Source organism: Nannobrachium achirus, assembly GCF_963921795.1.
Source record: "Nannobrachium achirus genome assembly, chromosome: 8".
In the NCBI taxonomy this organism is placed as follows: Eukaryota; Metazoa; Chordata; class Actinopteri; order Myctophiformes; family Myctophidae; genus Nannobrachium; species Nannobrachium achirus.
This window is the reverse complement of record NC_137817.1, coordinates 20,984,848-21,002,079: the sequence shown is the minus strand read 5'-3', so window position 1 is coordinate 21,002,079 and position 17,232 is coordinate 20,984,848. Positions and strand designations below refer to the sequence as shown.

The following is a 17,232-nucleotide window of genomic DNA, read 5'->3' as shown; positions in this document are numbered from 1 at the left end:
AAGGGAAGCATCCAGTCTGGATATTGAGACTTAAAGGGATATTTCACTTTAAAAAAAAACTTTGGATATTTTATTGTCTAATCAGGCTTTTATGAACACCCTGAACAGTTTTAATTGAGATATTTTATGTAATATGTTTTCAGGCCTCCTCCTCCAGGACCCCTCCCCATACACACCCATTGTAACTTCAAACTCCATTTTAACCATTATAGATTCATTAAAAACACCCATTATTATTTATGGTGACTCATAATACCCTCCAAATATCATTCATTTTTAATAATATTTTATTGTATTTAATATTTTAAATGTTCCCAAAGAATTATTAAAAATAAATTAAAGTTATCAAAGGAGGGTAGTATGAGTCACCAGAAAACATTATGGGTGTTTTTGATTAGTTTGAAGTTACAATGGGTGTGTATGGGGAGGGGCCCTGGACGGGGAGGGCCTGATAACATTTACATCAAATATCTAAATATTGAATGAAGCAAATTAAAATCTCTTCAGGGTGTTCATAATAAAATGACCAAACGTTTTCTTTTTTTTTAAAGTGAAATGTCCCTTTAATATGCCCTCAAAATAATATAGTCTGTCAGGTACGGGGGCCGGTTCATACAGTGTGTCAAAGGTACTGTACACTGGCATAATATGAAAAAGGTTCAGCTGGAATGTCCGGCCCCCTCAGTCAAGATGATCCATGAAAAATGTTTTTTTATTAAATTAGAATAATAATAACGTAACACAATCATAACACCGAGGTGTGTTGGATCGGTTTTCTGGTGATAATAGGTTATTGCAGTACAGCAGGATATTATGGCATGTATTCCATACATCCTTAGCTGAACACCTTGCTTGCTTATCCTAGGTCCATTTAGAAAAATCTACAATCTACAATACAGTTTCCAGTCAAGATTTGGTCAGTAAGAGAGAGAGAGAGAGAGAGAGAGAGAGAGAGAGAGAGAGAGAGAGAGAGAGAGAGAGGAGAGAGAGAGAGAGAGAGAGAGAGAGAGAGAGAGAGAGAGAGAGAGAGAGAGAGAGAGAGAGAGAGAGCCATCTGACCTGTGACAAGTTGACACATGTCACCAGACTTGCAATGCCAATAATGCATTAGCTATTTGACACATGGCCTCGTTATTTATTATCTATAAATTATTTAGGCCTTATATTTTCTTATTTTATTCCATGCTTAGTGCTAGGGATAAGTTTGTGCGCAGTAGCACAACAGGTGAACAACACAACAAGTAACACGCCAATGGTGAGTGACCGTCAGGTGAGAGCTTCTAAATACGGCCCAAACTTGTCGTCGTGTCTTTGGCCAACAACCATGGTGTTTTTTAGGCGATGCACAGCCGTAATGGGGACATGTCTCCATTCAGACATGTCTCCATTCCGACAGTGACTTCTTATTGTCGGAGTGGCAACACTTCCATAGAGGTTAAGGTTAGCGGTAATGTGATCCGCCTCTCACTAGCACAGTGATCCACCTCTCCCCCAAACAGACGCAGCTGACTGAGCAGTTGTTGATTAGCGTGACTGACTGACAGACGGCTCAGCGTTCTCATACGAAATGCTCCCTGACGGTCGCAATTAACTTCAATAAGGGAATTTGCACCAACTTTTGCGCACCAAAAGTTGCCGTTCTACAACCTCTGACCATAGAAATCAGGAATTATTTGGGCATGTAGGTGAACATGACGTTATGCAGGATATTAGCTTTTGTGCACATTCATTCATTGAACACTAGTACAGTACAGTGATATGTGCACATGGAGGTAAACAGACTCAAGCAGTGTTAAACTGTCACGATTCTGGTGGAATAAACTTCCCATTTGGATTTTTGTTGACAAACAACAGAACATTGATGTTTGCAAAAGGAATATTTTATTCTCGTTGGTCGGAGCTGTGCAGCTTTTCTCTGATTTTGCAGTTATAGCCTAAACTTGAATTTGTTTGCAGTTAATCATTTCTATTGCTTGCTTGGACTCTTGTCATTTGGGGATTTAGCTGTATGTCGTCGCTTTTATTCATCTATATATTGTTTTGCGATCAAATGTTGGGTTGTGTACAATCAGTGAAAGTAGTCATGTTATATACGGTAGCCTACCTCTGGGTAGTTCTAGTAAATGGCAGTTCCAACAGACAAGTGTAAAAAACAGTTCCAACTGACCCACCAAGCAGAGCGAGCTGAGCCACTGATCACATAACATGACCATACTGTAATTACGTTTCGTTGACTGTTTTAATAGAGCATTTGTATTTATTCACATGTGATTGGATTAGCCAGTATATAGCCACACATTTCATGTGATCTGCCTTGTACAACATACAAAAGAAAAACAACTGAAATCTTGAAAAACAGTTAGCAGTAATATAGCTAGTTATGTTTTATGTATAGTGATTAGGTATGATGATGATGATGATGATGATACCGGTACATGTCTCGCAGCTGAGTATGTGGGTGAAGAATAGACAAATCTCTACCAATCCCAAACAGCTTAATGCTGTTGCTCTTGGCTCTTGTCTTGAGCCCAGGAACTTGTGGTACTTTAGTGTACATTGAGTACATGGGATACATAACATGGGGTACCTGGGGGGCTCGGTGTCTCCCCATATACTCTAACAGACTGGTACCCCATGACTTTATGATTTGCCTTCAGGGTTAAGATTTTTGGAAATCTGACCTATAATATGTCGACTTATTTCGATTGTTGCCATTTTGGCAAATGGGCCAAAAATGAACACATTTCTGAATTCTGGTTTCTTGACACTGAAACCAAAATTGTTCAATAGACCTTTATCTTCAAATTAGAGGTGAAAACAAAACGTTCACATCAATATGAAATGACTGACTGTCCAGGCACACCCCTATAATGACTTTTGTACACTTTATTATTGTCCCTTTATTGTGTTGAACTGAGGCTTATTCTTTAATCTTCAGTTTGGGAACTGAAGCTTGTTCTTTGGATGCACTTGTTATGTCACTGAGGTTGTGGATTTACAGTTGATATTTAAAATGACGGGTGGTGTGATGCCTGCTATGTGGTTCCTCTATGATTAATTAGTCTGAGTGCCATGCATTTTGAAGTTGTTGTCGGGCTAAGTGGCCGTGACAGGCTTCTTCTCTGCTGATTTTGAGCCCTGTTGCAACAGTACATCTGAAAGGTCAGACAGGATGTGGACACAAATGGATTACATAATACAGGCACCAGGCATTCACTGTCTGTCTGTGTCTGTCACATACACATGAATACATAAATACATGATAAAGACACAAACAGTCTGCCTCATTAATAACAAATGATAGCATGCCACTCACAAACAATGTGCTACGTACATCCCACATATGAAGTAATTCAGAAGCCACTAGTTTAGGATTCTGTTCCTCATAGTGGAACAGTGCTGTGCATACTTTTATCATTTCAGGCGGCTCTAAAGATAGTATTTGTGCAGAATTGGAGACATGAATATAAAAGCCTGTTCTAAATGGTATTGTGTTCTATTCCAACAAGCCTCATACATTGGAAAGTGCTGCACAAAGGCCTGACTCAGTGATCGATTTATTCATGTGAAGAAAATTTCCATGTACAAAAATAAATCCTTTGCCTTTGATGTGTCCAATGTTCCTTTGTTAGTTGTTTGTGCACCCCTGTGTGCATTTATTTATGTGTTCAGACTGTGGACGTTATGAATACGTGCTTACTGTATGCATGTGTATCTCATGCATGTGCAAGTATGTTTGCCTGAAGTGTCAGTTTATTGACATCATGCTGACAAAATGGGCACCTCCAGAGAAAAGTTGCGTATTGTTATGAATGACAATGGCAGAGGTTGTTTGTATTTGTAAGGGATCAGGGGAAAGGCTTTTTCTAGGCAGGTCAAGCATACTCTGTAACATCTGCCAGATTAGCCATCCAAAGGTTCCAATTTTACGAGTCAGTCAGGAAGACAAATTTTGCAAGCATATAAACTTTATTGTACATTTGTTGGGTCGAAATGTGACACTCGAGACAGGTTTGGCATGGAGGACTCTGATTGGTTGATGTGACTGGCTGAACAGCTGCGTATCTTTAACTCCAGCACACAAACAGTGGAACAGTGTCAACCAACTTTTTTTGTTTTTGTACATATCCAGTGAAAGTGATTCGCACATCAGTACGTTTTCCACATGCCTACAAAAAGTATGATGATATGACTGACCATTTCTCGCTCAATGGATTTGACGTTTATAGTACACTGCCTATTTATGACTCTAAAATAAAATATCTCAAAAACCCTGCCCCCATAGCAGTCCACAGAGCAAGTCATTCCACTCCCATTGTCCCTAAAATGATTCAACACTCAACATTGTGTTCAGGCATGCCAAGCATTCACAGCATTCTTCTTTTAACAAGAACAAATGACAAAACATTTAATTCTGACTGGGATACCTTTTCCAAATCTGTGTATATAAAACATATATCTCCTATCGAATCTCATAGTTGCACCAACATTGTTCATGTGAAGCAGTTTGTTTTTCTTTTGATCTATTTATCGGCTAAAATGAATAGTTTGTTTAGAAACCAGCTGCGGCTGAAAATGATAAAGGATTTAGGTAATATAAAGTATGTATGATTTGAAAATGCACGATACATCATTTATCAGCCTTTATTTATACCCATCAACTTCTTTATGCTCCAAATGATTGGATACAGGTTTTGTAGCAATTCAGAAATCAGAAAAGATATTACTTTGGACAGGTTGGAAAACCTTTGTTAAACTTGGTCGGGAACCCCTCCTCCAGAGCATGGAAAAGCAATAACGTGGACGATGAGAAAAGAAGCCTCTCATTCAACCATTCGAACCAATCGTCAAAAAGTAGCAGGAATGCCTCCAATTTCGTTCCAACCGATCACAACATCACGGCCCTTTTCCCACCAGTAAAACCTGCCTAGGACAGCATGCTGGTATCGCAGTAAAAGTCCTCTTGCTACTGCATCAACTTCTCTCTCTCAGCCATAAGCACTTGCCTCTCTGTAGACACATTTATGAAATATGCATTAGGGAAGAACAGAAGAGCCTGTCGACCTTTTGCACTGATGTCATCATTACACTGATAATGTGCAGAACAGCCAGGGAACCAATTTCTCATTTAAATTCCCCAGAGTGTTTTAAGCACACTTTTGTAATTGAAGGCAAAGGACACAGTTAATGCAGAAGTGTGAGAAGGTAAAGCAATAGATCAAACTCCTAAATATTGGAACAGGTAGAACATTTTCTTACAGAAAGAAGCTTTGATTAGTGGCAAGGTTTCTTTTTTATATTCAAGGTTTGTTTATACTATTGCTTAATAGGATTAAAGTCCTTTTGTTATGTCATTTGCTATTATAAAATAAAAAGATACGCACTATTTTCGTTTGACACAATTCCCAGATTACCAAGTCTTTTGAAATGTACTTCAACTTCAGGTAGAAGCATTATCCTGAGTGTACATGTAAGTTTGAAATGTTTAAACATGTATCTGTAAGGTTCCATTTGTCCACTTTCAGAGTTAAATTAACAATCATTTGCAATTACCGTGCAGTTATAGTACATCTTGGGATGAAGGCAGTCGCCTGGAGTTGCTGTGAACGATCATAACTAGAATATACAGTAGACTTCTTAGGGTCGATTGAATTCATTCCACTCCAGGAGATGTTCCCCATCTTAGCACAATTCATCAGAATCCTTCACCTTGTAAAACTGTTCAATTACAATTTTATTAAAAGCGGTGTGGGCAATACTGAGATAAAAGTATGAATCCTGAGAGAAAGACAGTGGAAAGGCACAGGAAAGAATGCTCATGTGGTTTTCAAAGCTTTTGTGCCCAAGCCACACTAATGGGTAAGTCAAAATCTCAAGGCACACGGGTATTCATACCCCTGGAAATATTGCCAAAGAAAACATTGAACCACATAAGCCCTATCACTTAGTACTTTCTTACATATTTTACATGTTACATGTTTCTTTTACTATAGTTACATATATTGCAATAATACATTCATGGCACACTACTCCTGTACCTCGGCTCACTTCAGGCCGCTACCACCCAAAATAATCAAATTTGAACAGGGGACCCCCCACCCTGAAAAGCACTTGGAATTGTAGGAGTTGAGGCATTCAATTTGTTTTGACTACAAATATATAGGGACAATAGTTGTGAGGCTTTATGAGCTTGTCGATTGTCTATTTTTGACAATTTGGCCAATGTTTGACCATGCAGTTTTTATAGTAATGGTCTTTAAAAAAAGAATCAGGTATTAAAAAGGTCTTAATTGTCACTTCACTGTCGTCTGGGGGCATCAGGCTACCTTTTTGTTGTTGTTGTTGTTTTAGTAACCAGCTTTCTATAATATTTAGGCCTTCGAATTGCATAAAGAAAGACAGGCAAGGGAATGAAGAAAGGAGACAGACGGAGGAATGAGATGATGTGGGAGAGTGTGAAAGAAAGCAAGGCTGCAGAAGCGACAGCGTCTGTGACAGTCGGTGAAGAAGAAGAAATGATGTGTGGAATTGATCTTGTTAACTTGAGGCAGTGGTGCGAGACCAATCACATAACGCAGTGCCCGAAGCTGGGTCACACAAAGAGAGAGAGAGAGAGAGAGAGAGAGTTAGAAAGGTAGGGGTGGGATAGAAATGAGGGAGGGAGGGAGGAAGAGAGAGGGACATGATGAAAAAATATGGAGGAAAGGACAAAATGCTGAGAATGTGTTTACAGGTACTGTAGATGAATTGAAAGAACATAGATGTTGAAGGAGATGCAAATTTAAAGTGGTCAAAGTGAATAAGAGACAGAGATACAGAGAGCAAGAGAGAGAGAGAGAGAGAGAGAGAGAGAGAGAGAGAGAGAGAGAGAGAGGGGAGCACAGTACAGTTTAATACAGACACATGGTGGTCCAGATGAACATGGATGCATCACACATGCCTGATAGAGAGAAAAGGAAAAAGAAAGAGAGAATGTGTGTGTGTGTGTGTGTGTGTGTGTGTGTGTGTGTGTGTGTGTGTGTGTGTGTGTGTGTGTGTGTGTGTGTGTGTGTGTGTGTGTGTGTGTGTGTGTGAAACTGTGTGCACGAGGAGTGAGTGAGTGTGCGCATGCATGTGTCTGCATACATGTGGTTTGCGATGGGTGCATGTGTGTGCATATGTGAGAGGACAAGTGAGAGTGTATGCACGTGTGTGTGTGTGTGTGTGTGTGTGTGTGCGTGCGTGCGTGCGTGCGTGCGTGCGTGCGTGCGTGCGTGCGTGCGTGCGTGCGTGCGTGCATGTTATTCGTGCTGAGAGACTTAATGTTGTGTTTGTCTGTATACAGCAGGTGTCCGTGTGAGTGTGTGTCTGTGAGCATGCACTTCAGCGTGTGTCTGTGGCTGTGTGTGTGTGTGTGTGCGTGTGTGTGCGTGCGTGCGAGTGTAGTCAGTCGCTGTCGGGCAAAAACCTTGTATGCATCTCCATATTTCAATTTCAACAATGTTTTTTGTTGCCTATTTTCGCTATTTTCTAAAACATGTGTGAAAGTGAAAAGTGGGTTGATTGAACCAATGAAGAATATTTTAACAAGACTGCATTAGATCCATTGGAACAAAGGTTCTTTTTTATATTTCCTTTTCCTGAAAAAGTAGCAGTGGCGTCAGTTCAGCAAAAGCTAAGGTATGGCAACATGACTGGTGTCTTGCACGCGCGCCCTCACGTGCGTGCAAGACACCAGTCATGTTGCCATACCTTAGCAACTGGCATGGTACATTTAATTACATTTTCTTTTCCCCCCCCGTTTCTACGGTTTCTTGGGCTGGATATGGCAGCCTGGAATGGTTGTTAAAGTGCAGCTAAACTTGCCATGTTAGTATACGTGCCACAATTAACAATAATGCATTGCACCCGGAGAATAAAAGTGTGGAGAATATAATTATAATACCTTGTTAAATGACCATTTTGTTAAATTTGGCATTTGTAGTTATTTTACTGTAATTTAACAACATAATAACCAGCACAGATAGACAAAGATACATTCATGGATTTATATTTAAAAGTAACTTTTATTTTCCCCCCTGCACCCAGGGTAGGGCAGCTGCATACCCCTGCCATACCCAATTGACGCCCCTGAAAAGTAGCCTAAAGGTTTTGGACACACTTCCCGACAGTGACAAATTGTAGTGAGTCTATGCGTGAGTGAGAGCGAGGTTGGTGGGGTGGTTCTGGTCACTGAGTCGTCTTCCTGTCTGTGTTGGCAGAGATCCGAGAGGCGTTTAGGGTGTTGGATCGCGATGGCAACGGGTCCATTTCCAAGCAGGAGCTGGGCATGGCCATGCGCTCTCTGGGATACATGCCCAGCGAAGTGGAGCTGGCCATCATCATGCAGAGACTAGACATGGACGGTGAGTCAGGGACACATTGATGCTTACGCACGCACACATGTACACGCTCGCTCACATACACACACACACACACACGCGCACACACTCCCCCCCCTTCCATAAACACTCTCACCTGCTCTTCAGCATAATGCTCACACCACCACATTGTGTTCATGGTATGCATGTATGCACATGATGGGACATGCATTTACATAAATAAGAAAATACATTAAGATCTGTGGTACATACAGAACAGTAAATGTGATTTCCCTTGCTCCCCTCTGCAGATGCAGGCAAAATACTAATACTTGTGTGCTTAACACATCTACTGCCTCTTAATCTGAAGGTTGCTTGGTGCCTCGGCGCCACGTCGTTTCCTCCGTCGGCCGCCGCTATTATTTTGAAGGGCCGGAAGGGGGTTGTTTTTGTTTTTTTGGATTATCACTTGACGGCAACGATTACGTCATCTAGTCACATGACAGTGTGCGACAAGAAGATGAAGATGGCTGCGCCCTGCCTTTTGCCTTGTTTACATTTAGATCTGCTGCAAAATGTCTCAAAATGGCTATTTTGTTTAAATGAAGTTTCTTTATGGGCCTCGCCATTGACTTAACATTGAGGAGCTTCACTTCGCGTGCACGCCCAACGTGCGTTGTAAACAAATCGCCGACATTACCGATGCGAGCGGGACCGGAGCGACATTAAGTAAGTAATAATATCTTTACTGTATATACAGTAAGATTCACAGTCCTCACCGTCAACGGCGCCATGGTATTAACCCTTTCAATGACAATCCTCACCGTCAACGGCGGCAGATGGGTTAATATATAAATGGTAAATGCTTGAATGCAGCAGAGCACTCACACCTGTTCCCTACAGTATGCCTCATCTATTTCACATCACACAGTGTGATAAAAGTGACAATGATCCCCATGCAAATATTAAATGGTTGGTTAAGCCTAAAAGCACTAAAGGGTGTGTTTCCTATTTACATTTCCTTATAGACTGACAAATAAATAAAAGCTCTATTAAAGCCTATTTGTCAAAATTCTGATTTTGGGGTGTTTGGGATTTGTCAGGTTTAAAACTAAAACTACTAAAAAGTCAAATGGACATAAGATACTGTAGCTACCGTAATTCATGGTTTGCATTTGTAGTCCTACACCAGCCATTTTGAGGACCAACACAGGTGTTTTGATTAACATAGAACATTGGTTCTATGCCAATCAGACAAATTGAACACCTGTGTTGGTCCTCAATATGGCCGGTTTAGGACTACAAATGCAAACCATTAATAGATTTATAGCATATTGTTCCTGTCGGGTGGAAACAAGATCCATCTACATAACACAGAGATATAACCACCTTCTAAAATAACACAAATAGATGATCTACAAGCTCACATGCAACGCGTTGTGACGACTTGTGAACTTTTGTGTGACAATGGCAACAATATACAGTAGTTAATACATTCCCATAACGATGAAATAGAACGTTGCTATAAATGGTGAGGTGTCAATGCTACTGCTTTAAATATTAGATTAATATGAAATGGATAATGCATCACTGTTTTATCACAATGATGTGTTTCTGGTGTCTGGTGAATGAGAAAGGTTGATTGTTTAATGGAGGCTTTTGTTTTAAGCTCATGTTAAATGCAATCGCTGTGACAGTGCATTTAAAACAGAACACCACATAGTAACTTGTGTTGCTTTGTTCATGAACTGCACACATTACTTTATGGATAGACAAAGAGTGGACAAGAGGCCACGCCATTATTAGTCTCTTACAGTTTGTTTTGTTTCTTCACTGTCTTCACCTTGCAGGTAGGACTTGCTAGCAGAAAAGGTTGGGAGAAGTATAAACTTGTAGCAAAGGACTATCAATGGATTACTGTGAGGAAGAAAGGACAGATGTTTAGTGACAGTCAATTAATGCATTTCCCATCTGACTGACTCTAAACCTGACTGATTTTGAAAGGTCACATATGTGAGAAATGAGAAGAATGTAATATGTGTACACGTGACAAAGACATAAATAAATCACACAGCATTTCCACATTGCTCAATGCACTGAAACAAAACGCATGACCTTAGCCCGACTCGGCATTAAATGAATCCATCTAAACCCAGGTAATTAAAATAAACTATGTTCATTCACTTGTACAGTAAATGATTTAATTAGCTGCCACTTTCAGCTGTCCATACACACTATGCAAATATAATTATTATTATTATTATTATTACCCAAACTATAATGCTAGATGCAACCTCGCCCTTTCAATTCTTGGCCAGATGGCCAGTGATGTATGTCAGACCAGTTACCCATATATGGAGACCCCTGGTACCCATATATGGAGATCCATGTACTGTATATGGAGATATGCTGTGAAAGCCCAAACATGCTTACTCAGTTATTCGTTAAGTGAAAGTCCAACAATGTCTAATATCTGACATAGACATTTATGCCCATACATGGAGATCCCTGTCTGTAGAGCCAGCCGTTAGTGTGGTATGTGGCCAGTGTGGCATTCCCCAATATGAAATCCTGTTAGATATGGGCTTAATATCGATGACATCAGGGAACTCCATATATGGGCATAAAAGGGATACTGTTAGTGTGACATCACAGTGAAGCCAGAGTGTGATGTCAGAAAGAAAATGTGTTGTGTGTGAGTAATAGCCAAAAATCGGTGGTGCTATAATAGGCCAATATGAAACATTTGGGCAACTGGTTCTGCTCTGGCCTCCAGGGAGTATACATGCACAGTTTCACGCCGATCGGTCCACAGACGGACGGACAAACACACACACACACGGACACACATACAGACAGGGGAAAATTATAGTCTCGGCCACGCCTTCGGCCTGGTGGAGACAAAAAGGAGAATAAATAAGAGGAAGTACAAGGCTTCTTTCTTGTCATGGCCACTTGCTCCCTGGTGGTTTTCGAAAAACATTCAGTCTCAAAGCAATGGGCAAAGCTCTCATCTCATATATCTGTGTGCATAATGTTACAATAAAGAGCCTTTGTCGATGATCAAAAGGACAAGGCATCAAAGACGACGAGTGTCACCAGGTGAATAGGGATCAAGGGTGTTGTCTGTATCTCGGCCAAACAAGCAGCTCAGCTGTGTGGATCGGACCCAGGGTCGGTGCAAGCCTTGATACAAGACTATCATATCACATGACAGTCTTTTTTTTTTAAGATTTGTTTTTGGGCTTTTATGCCTTTATTTGATAGGACAGTAGACTGACAGGAAATGGGGGGAGAGATGGGGAGTGACATGCGGCAAAGGTCGTCCGGATCGGGAATCGAACCGGCGCCGCCGCCAGGCATCAATGCCTATGTGGCAATGCCTATGTGGTATGCGCCCCCTTAGAGTTTTTTTTTTTTAAATAGTCTTTGTACTTGGCGTCCTTACATCAACATAAACTTTTCAAATATAGTGTTTACCACATGGCCACGGATGTTACAATCATGTACGGCCCTTAGAAGTATCCATATATTCTGTATTGTTCAAATCACACCCAGTATGAAGTGAGCAGTGCTATTTATCAATTGTGTCAAATAGTCAATTGTGGGACACTTAGTTGTCCCATCCACATTTTTTGGCATCTAAAACTAGTCCTTTGTTTTTTGAGCTACAGATTTCATTCAACTTGTTCATCTTTACACAATTATCATTGCTTGTATTATTATTATTTTTTTACCATTGGGATGTTTGAAAAAACAGTTTCCCAGTGAATTCCTGTGTGAAATGAATTTTGTCTTACCGTTTATATGACTGCCATCCACATTGTTTGGCACTGAAAACTAGTCCACATTTTTTGTGCTACAAATTCCGTTCAATCTTCAACTTGTTCACTTATCTCTGCTTGTATTTTTCTCGTTACCAATTGTTGATAACGTAGTTCTCCTGAAGCAACAGAAATGTGGAGAACAACGTGAAACCAACTTCACCACGGTATAAAGCATTGTGGGAAAAAAAAAACGGATTCCAGGTGAACTTGACGTGCATCTAAAGTGGTTCCAGCTTCTAGACATCTATAATCAAAGCAGTCAACCTCTTCAGTAGTCACTTTCTTTTTACTGTATATTCACAGCCAGATTAATATGGTCGTTTAGACATGCTGAATTTAAAATGGCCTATTTCCATATTCTCATATGGGTCGTGACACGGGCAGGGCTGGGGTGGCAGGCGGGGGAGGAGGCGGCTGCAGGTGCAGCGTGATCGGCACATTACTGGTGTTGCTGAATGTGATTGATTCAGCTATAGGCACATTTTTGAATAGTTGGCACAAATTTTCACGCCCTTGCAAAGTGCCTATATAGGCTGCCGTATACGGTATATAGTAATCAGACCCACATTCACCGGCTGTGAAAATAAAACCTGCTGATCTCTACGATATAAAGATTGGTTATCTGGAATCTTCTCGGCTGTCAAGGCATTTCATCTGCTTGTTATTGAGCTCTGAATGTCCTTTTTGGAAAACGGTAATATGTTCATGTTTGGAGCTTACAGCCTTAGTTTTTCTGTATTGATGATCTTTGATTTATTTTTTCCCTTCAGGGTCTGGTAAAATGACTGTTTGTCAGATGACTTTGGGCAGCTCTAATTTAAGAGCCCCCTTAGTTACTATACACTATACTGTATGTACACTTCTCACTCTCATTACCAATATGCAATTCATCAATCCCAATAATTATTTTCCTGTCATGAACCTGATCCCCCTGCCCACCCTTATTGCTCCTTTCATAATCCATCCATCCTTAGATAGCTTCCAGCACCTTGCCTTGTCTGCCCCTTAGCCTTAAACTTGCAATGCTGCATGCTTGTGATTAGCTGTTTACAGACTGAGGAAAAGAGAATCAGAGCTGACATGGATTCAGGACAAGCCTAGGTTGGACATCTCAATAGCATGGTTTCTACACTTGGAGCGCCTCAGTTGCATGATTTCAGCACCCCTATGGGTGGATAGCTCCTTGTGATTTCAGCACCACTCTGGTGACCAGCTCCTCATTGTATGATTTCAGCACCACTGGGTGGACAACTCCTCATTTGTATGGTTTCAGCACCACTATGGGTTGACAGATCCTCGGTGGTATGGTTTCAGCACCATCCGGGTTGGACAGCTCCTTCTACTACCTCGACAGAGCCAATGCCTTACATTGTTTCTCTCTCGCTCTCTACTGTATATAACCGTCTCTTTTCTTCATCTCTCCATCTCTGATTTTTCTTTTGGCTCTGTTCCTTCATCTCACACTGTCTAGACTTACTTACTTACTACACCTCTTCGTCCCCTATGAGACATAAGGCTTCAATCAGCGCTCTCCATTGCATACGATTTCTGGCAGCATGTTGCACCTCTCCCTAAAGGTTCATCTGGTCCAGCTCTTGTGTCACAGTTCTGCACCAGGTGGTTTTGGGCCTACTAGCTTTTCTTTTGCTTGGTGGTGCCTGCCTGGTTTGCCGGTACATTTCATTGTTAGAGATTTTATTTGCGTCATTGTTTAAACCTATATTGTTTAGATCTCCAGATGGAACAGAGTTGGGAGAAGGCACCCTGGGCCTTTCCCAGCCTTGGTTTGATGTAATTTGATGCCCCACTGTCCTTACCGATGAGGCTGCCCACAAACTCGAGTGGTTCCTCATCGACAAGGATGGGTCGGCTGAAAGCTGAAAGATACATCTTGATCACGTGACCATAGACATAATGTGTTCCGATTTGCGAGTTTTTGACAAAATATGCAGGAGTAAAGCAAAATGGTCATATATACTGTAGGATCATATGTATCATGTATCATGATCCAAGGAATCCAAGAAATCTTTTTATTTATTTATTATACAACCTATAGTTCAAGAAAAACGTGAAGGGCCCTGTTACAGCACCACGGCCACCATTGGGCGGATTCTACAAATGTGGCTTCCTGGGAGTGTGCATGCAAAGTTGACTGGCGAATGGACAGGGGCGAAAACATAGTCTCCGGCCTTCTGCCTGTTGGAGAAAGAAATAAAATAAGAAAGAGCATGAGCAACATTATAATTGAGAGGAGAGGAAACAGGTTTCAAAAGAATATGCTGTTTAGCATGTCCACTGCCTCTGCTAATGATCTGTGTTTGTCTGTCAGTGTGTTTCCACAACTAATACCACCAACAGGGTTTTCTTTGTTTTGGGCAAACAGGCACAAAGTACTGTCTGGGAATGGGATGCAAAGCTGGGGATGTGTGTTTTATGCTCAGTAATAACTGTAGTGATCAAACGTCCGTACTGTACATGCCCTCGAGTCTCACTCTTCACCCGACCTGTAACTCTTTGAGCTGCGTTGCAGGCCATTTTGGCTGCTGTGGGAATTCACAGCTACTGTTTTATTTGCTGTGTACATTCCACCTTAAGTGGAAGCACTTATTTGGGAAACAAAGAGGTACACAGGAAAATGTGTCATGGAAACACCCAGAGGCCGCTTTTGTCGTAATTTGTGACCATGATTTTAATCAGGTGTTTCTGAGAAAGGTGTTATCTATTTAAAAAATGTACCTACACTCTACCCTGCTTATCGACAGAAGCTTAAGCAGCAGCGACAGTGATTAAGAAGTGCTTAGCCAGCAATTCACTGAATCACCAGACATACTGTATCAGTAGGCAAAGACTTATGATGTCTGCCAATGCAAGACTATGGCTCATGCGTCCAGGGGTGAGGGGACGAAAAACATAGCTCACTGCATCCTCAGAAGTGCGGTGAAAGGAGCTAAACATGAGTTTGTTGAAAATGTTCATTCACAACTGAGTGCGAATGACAGCTCTGTTACCATCACCAGACAGTGTGTCCATGTCTACATCAGGTAACAGGTCAGCAATGGTACGGAACATCCAGTTCTCATTACTTCCTCCCATCCGCTTCCGTGTCAGTGTGCACACACATGCACACCAAATCTGTAACACTACATAATAGTCTGCATGCAGAAAACATCACACACCTGCGCAGAACCACAGAACCAGGTCACTGCACTCAATTGGTCTGATCTGCCAACAGCTGTATAAGATTGTAGTAAATCTGTAGTAAATGGCAATACATTGGTGGTCGCAAATTATTATATACATATTTATTTTGACTGTTTTCAGAGAACCAGTGTTTATTTGTGTCTGTGCAATGCATATCAACAAGCTATGTGTTATTCCACGCAAAGAGCTGGAAACCTACCATACATTAAAAGTAAACCTGTCCACACATCAAAACACAAAATGTACAGTAGATGTAGTTTGTGGAGTCAAACCACTGTGCAGACCTTATATCCAAAAGCCCATAAATGACACAAATGCAATCATAAGCCTACATGTTCATTCAGAGGCTATGATGTGCAGGCCCATATTAACACACAGGCTAACATAGCTCTTGCACAGAGGCTCAAGAATCGAATCAATTATTGTCCGAATTTTAAAGAGAGAGAGAAAGATAAAGAGAGAGAGAGAGAGACAGAGAGAGACAGAGACAGAGAGACAGAGAGACAGAGAGAGAGAGAGAGAGAGAGAGAGAGAGAGAGAGAGAGAGAGAGACAGACAGACGGACGGACGGACAGGCAGAGAGAGAGAGAGACAGACAGATGGACAGGCAGACAGAGAGACTTCCAACCAACCCAAATGTCATATTACAGGCCCTTTAACAAATACACTTTGCAGATTACATAGAAATGTTAATGACAGACTTCTGAGAGAAAGATGGGGAGACGTAAAACAATCAATTTATATGAGTGACAGGGGGGGGACAGTATGATGGATAGTACGTAACTAAGAGTCCTGAGGACGACCTAGTGAGAGAAGAGTAAAATGGCTGGATATGGTCATTGGAAAGGTTGTTGTGAGTCTTGTTTCGTAATCTGTGCGTTGTTTTTCTTAGGTGATGGACAAGTCGATTTTGATGAGTTCATGACGATCCTTGGGCCCAAACTCCTGTCGTCTGAAACAAGGGATGGCTTCCTGGGAAGCACAATAGACACTATATTCTGGCAGGTAAGGCATTCCTCATCATTTCTCTCTGCTAGATTTGAAGACCTTTGAGAATGAGGCTTTTTTTTGCATTGAAGAAACAGATTACTGTAATTTGAACCTTAATTTGACATTCTGGGTTTAGTATGGCTGTGTCAAAGCCAGGTCACCCCGTCTTTTTCCTTTCTTCTTTTCCCCCCGGGGTAGCCTAAAACTAAAAGAATATCAGAGACCGCAGTCAGAAAAATCAGATGTAGAGAGAAGGGGACAGAGAGGGAGTGACTGAGTTAGTGAGAGTGACAGAGAGTGAAAGTGATGAATGTAGGAACAGCGGGATGTGGCAATGGCAATGAGTGACAAATCGAGCAAGTGCAAAGGAGGAATAGGTGACATTTTGCTCTCACAGAAGCACTAAGGGTTTTCTCTCAGGGGAAGAGTCATGTGGTTTACACTGTCAAGATGTGAATCTTCCAATGTATGCATGCACACGCTGCCAGCCCTGTTTGGCTGAAACATTGACCTTGGCACATGCTTGAAAGTTGGCTTGAAATTGAAAGTATGATGAGCAGGTGGTAGGGGGGAAGTGTTGTACAATATATGTCCAGAGATTAACCAAGATTCATTGCAAATTATTCCTATAAATGATTTGTTGCCTGAAGTAATGATTTGATTATCATTTTCACACAAGTTAAATTCTCATTGCTATAATTTAGTTCCCTTTACAATTTACAATTACAATTTAGGCATTTAGCAGACTCTTAATCCAGAGCGACTTACAACAAATGCCATCTAAATTACATGTATGGTCATTGAGGTTAGTCAAGTGCTACGGTAAGTGCTATATGGGCTATGGTGAAGTCTTAAGAGGTTGTCTTAGCTGATCT

The 17,232-nt window shown here is 41.2% G+C and overlaps 1 protein-coding gene across 2 annotated transcripts in view; it reads left to right on the top strand.

Moving 5' to 3' along the window:
- caln1 (calneuron 1) overlaps positions 1-17,232 on the top strand; it is a gene marked incomplete at both ends in the record, with an annotated part of 61,145 nt that overhangs the window by 14,375 nt on the left and 29,538 nt on the right. For both annotated transcript variants that reach the window (XM_080731400.1, XM_080731401.1), the window contains 2 exons: positions 8,241-8,384; positions 16,260-16,372. In XM_080731400.1, the coding sequence (XP_080587526.1) occupies positions 8,241-8,384; positions 16,260-16,372 (257 nt within the window). The remainder of the gene's footprint in view (positions 1-8,240; positions 8,385-16,259; positions 16,373-17,232) is intronic.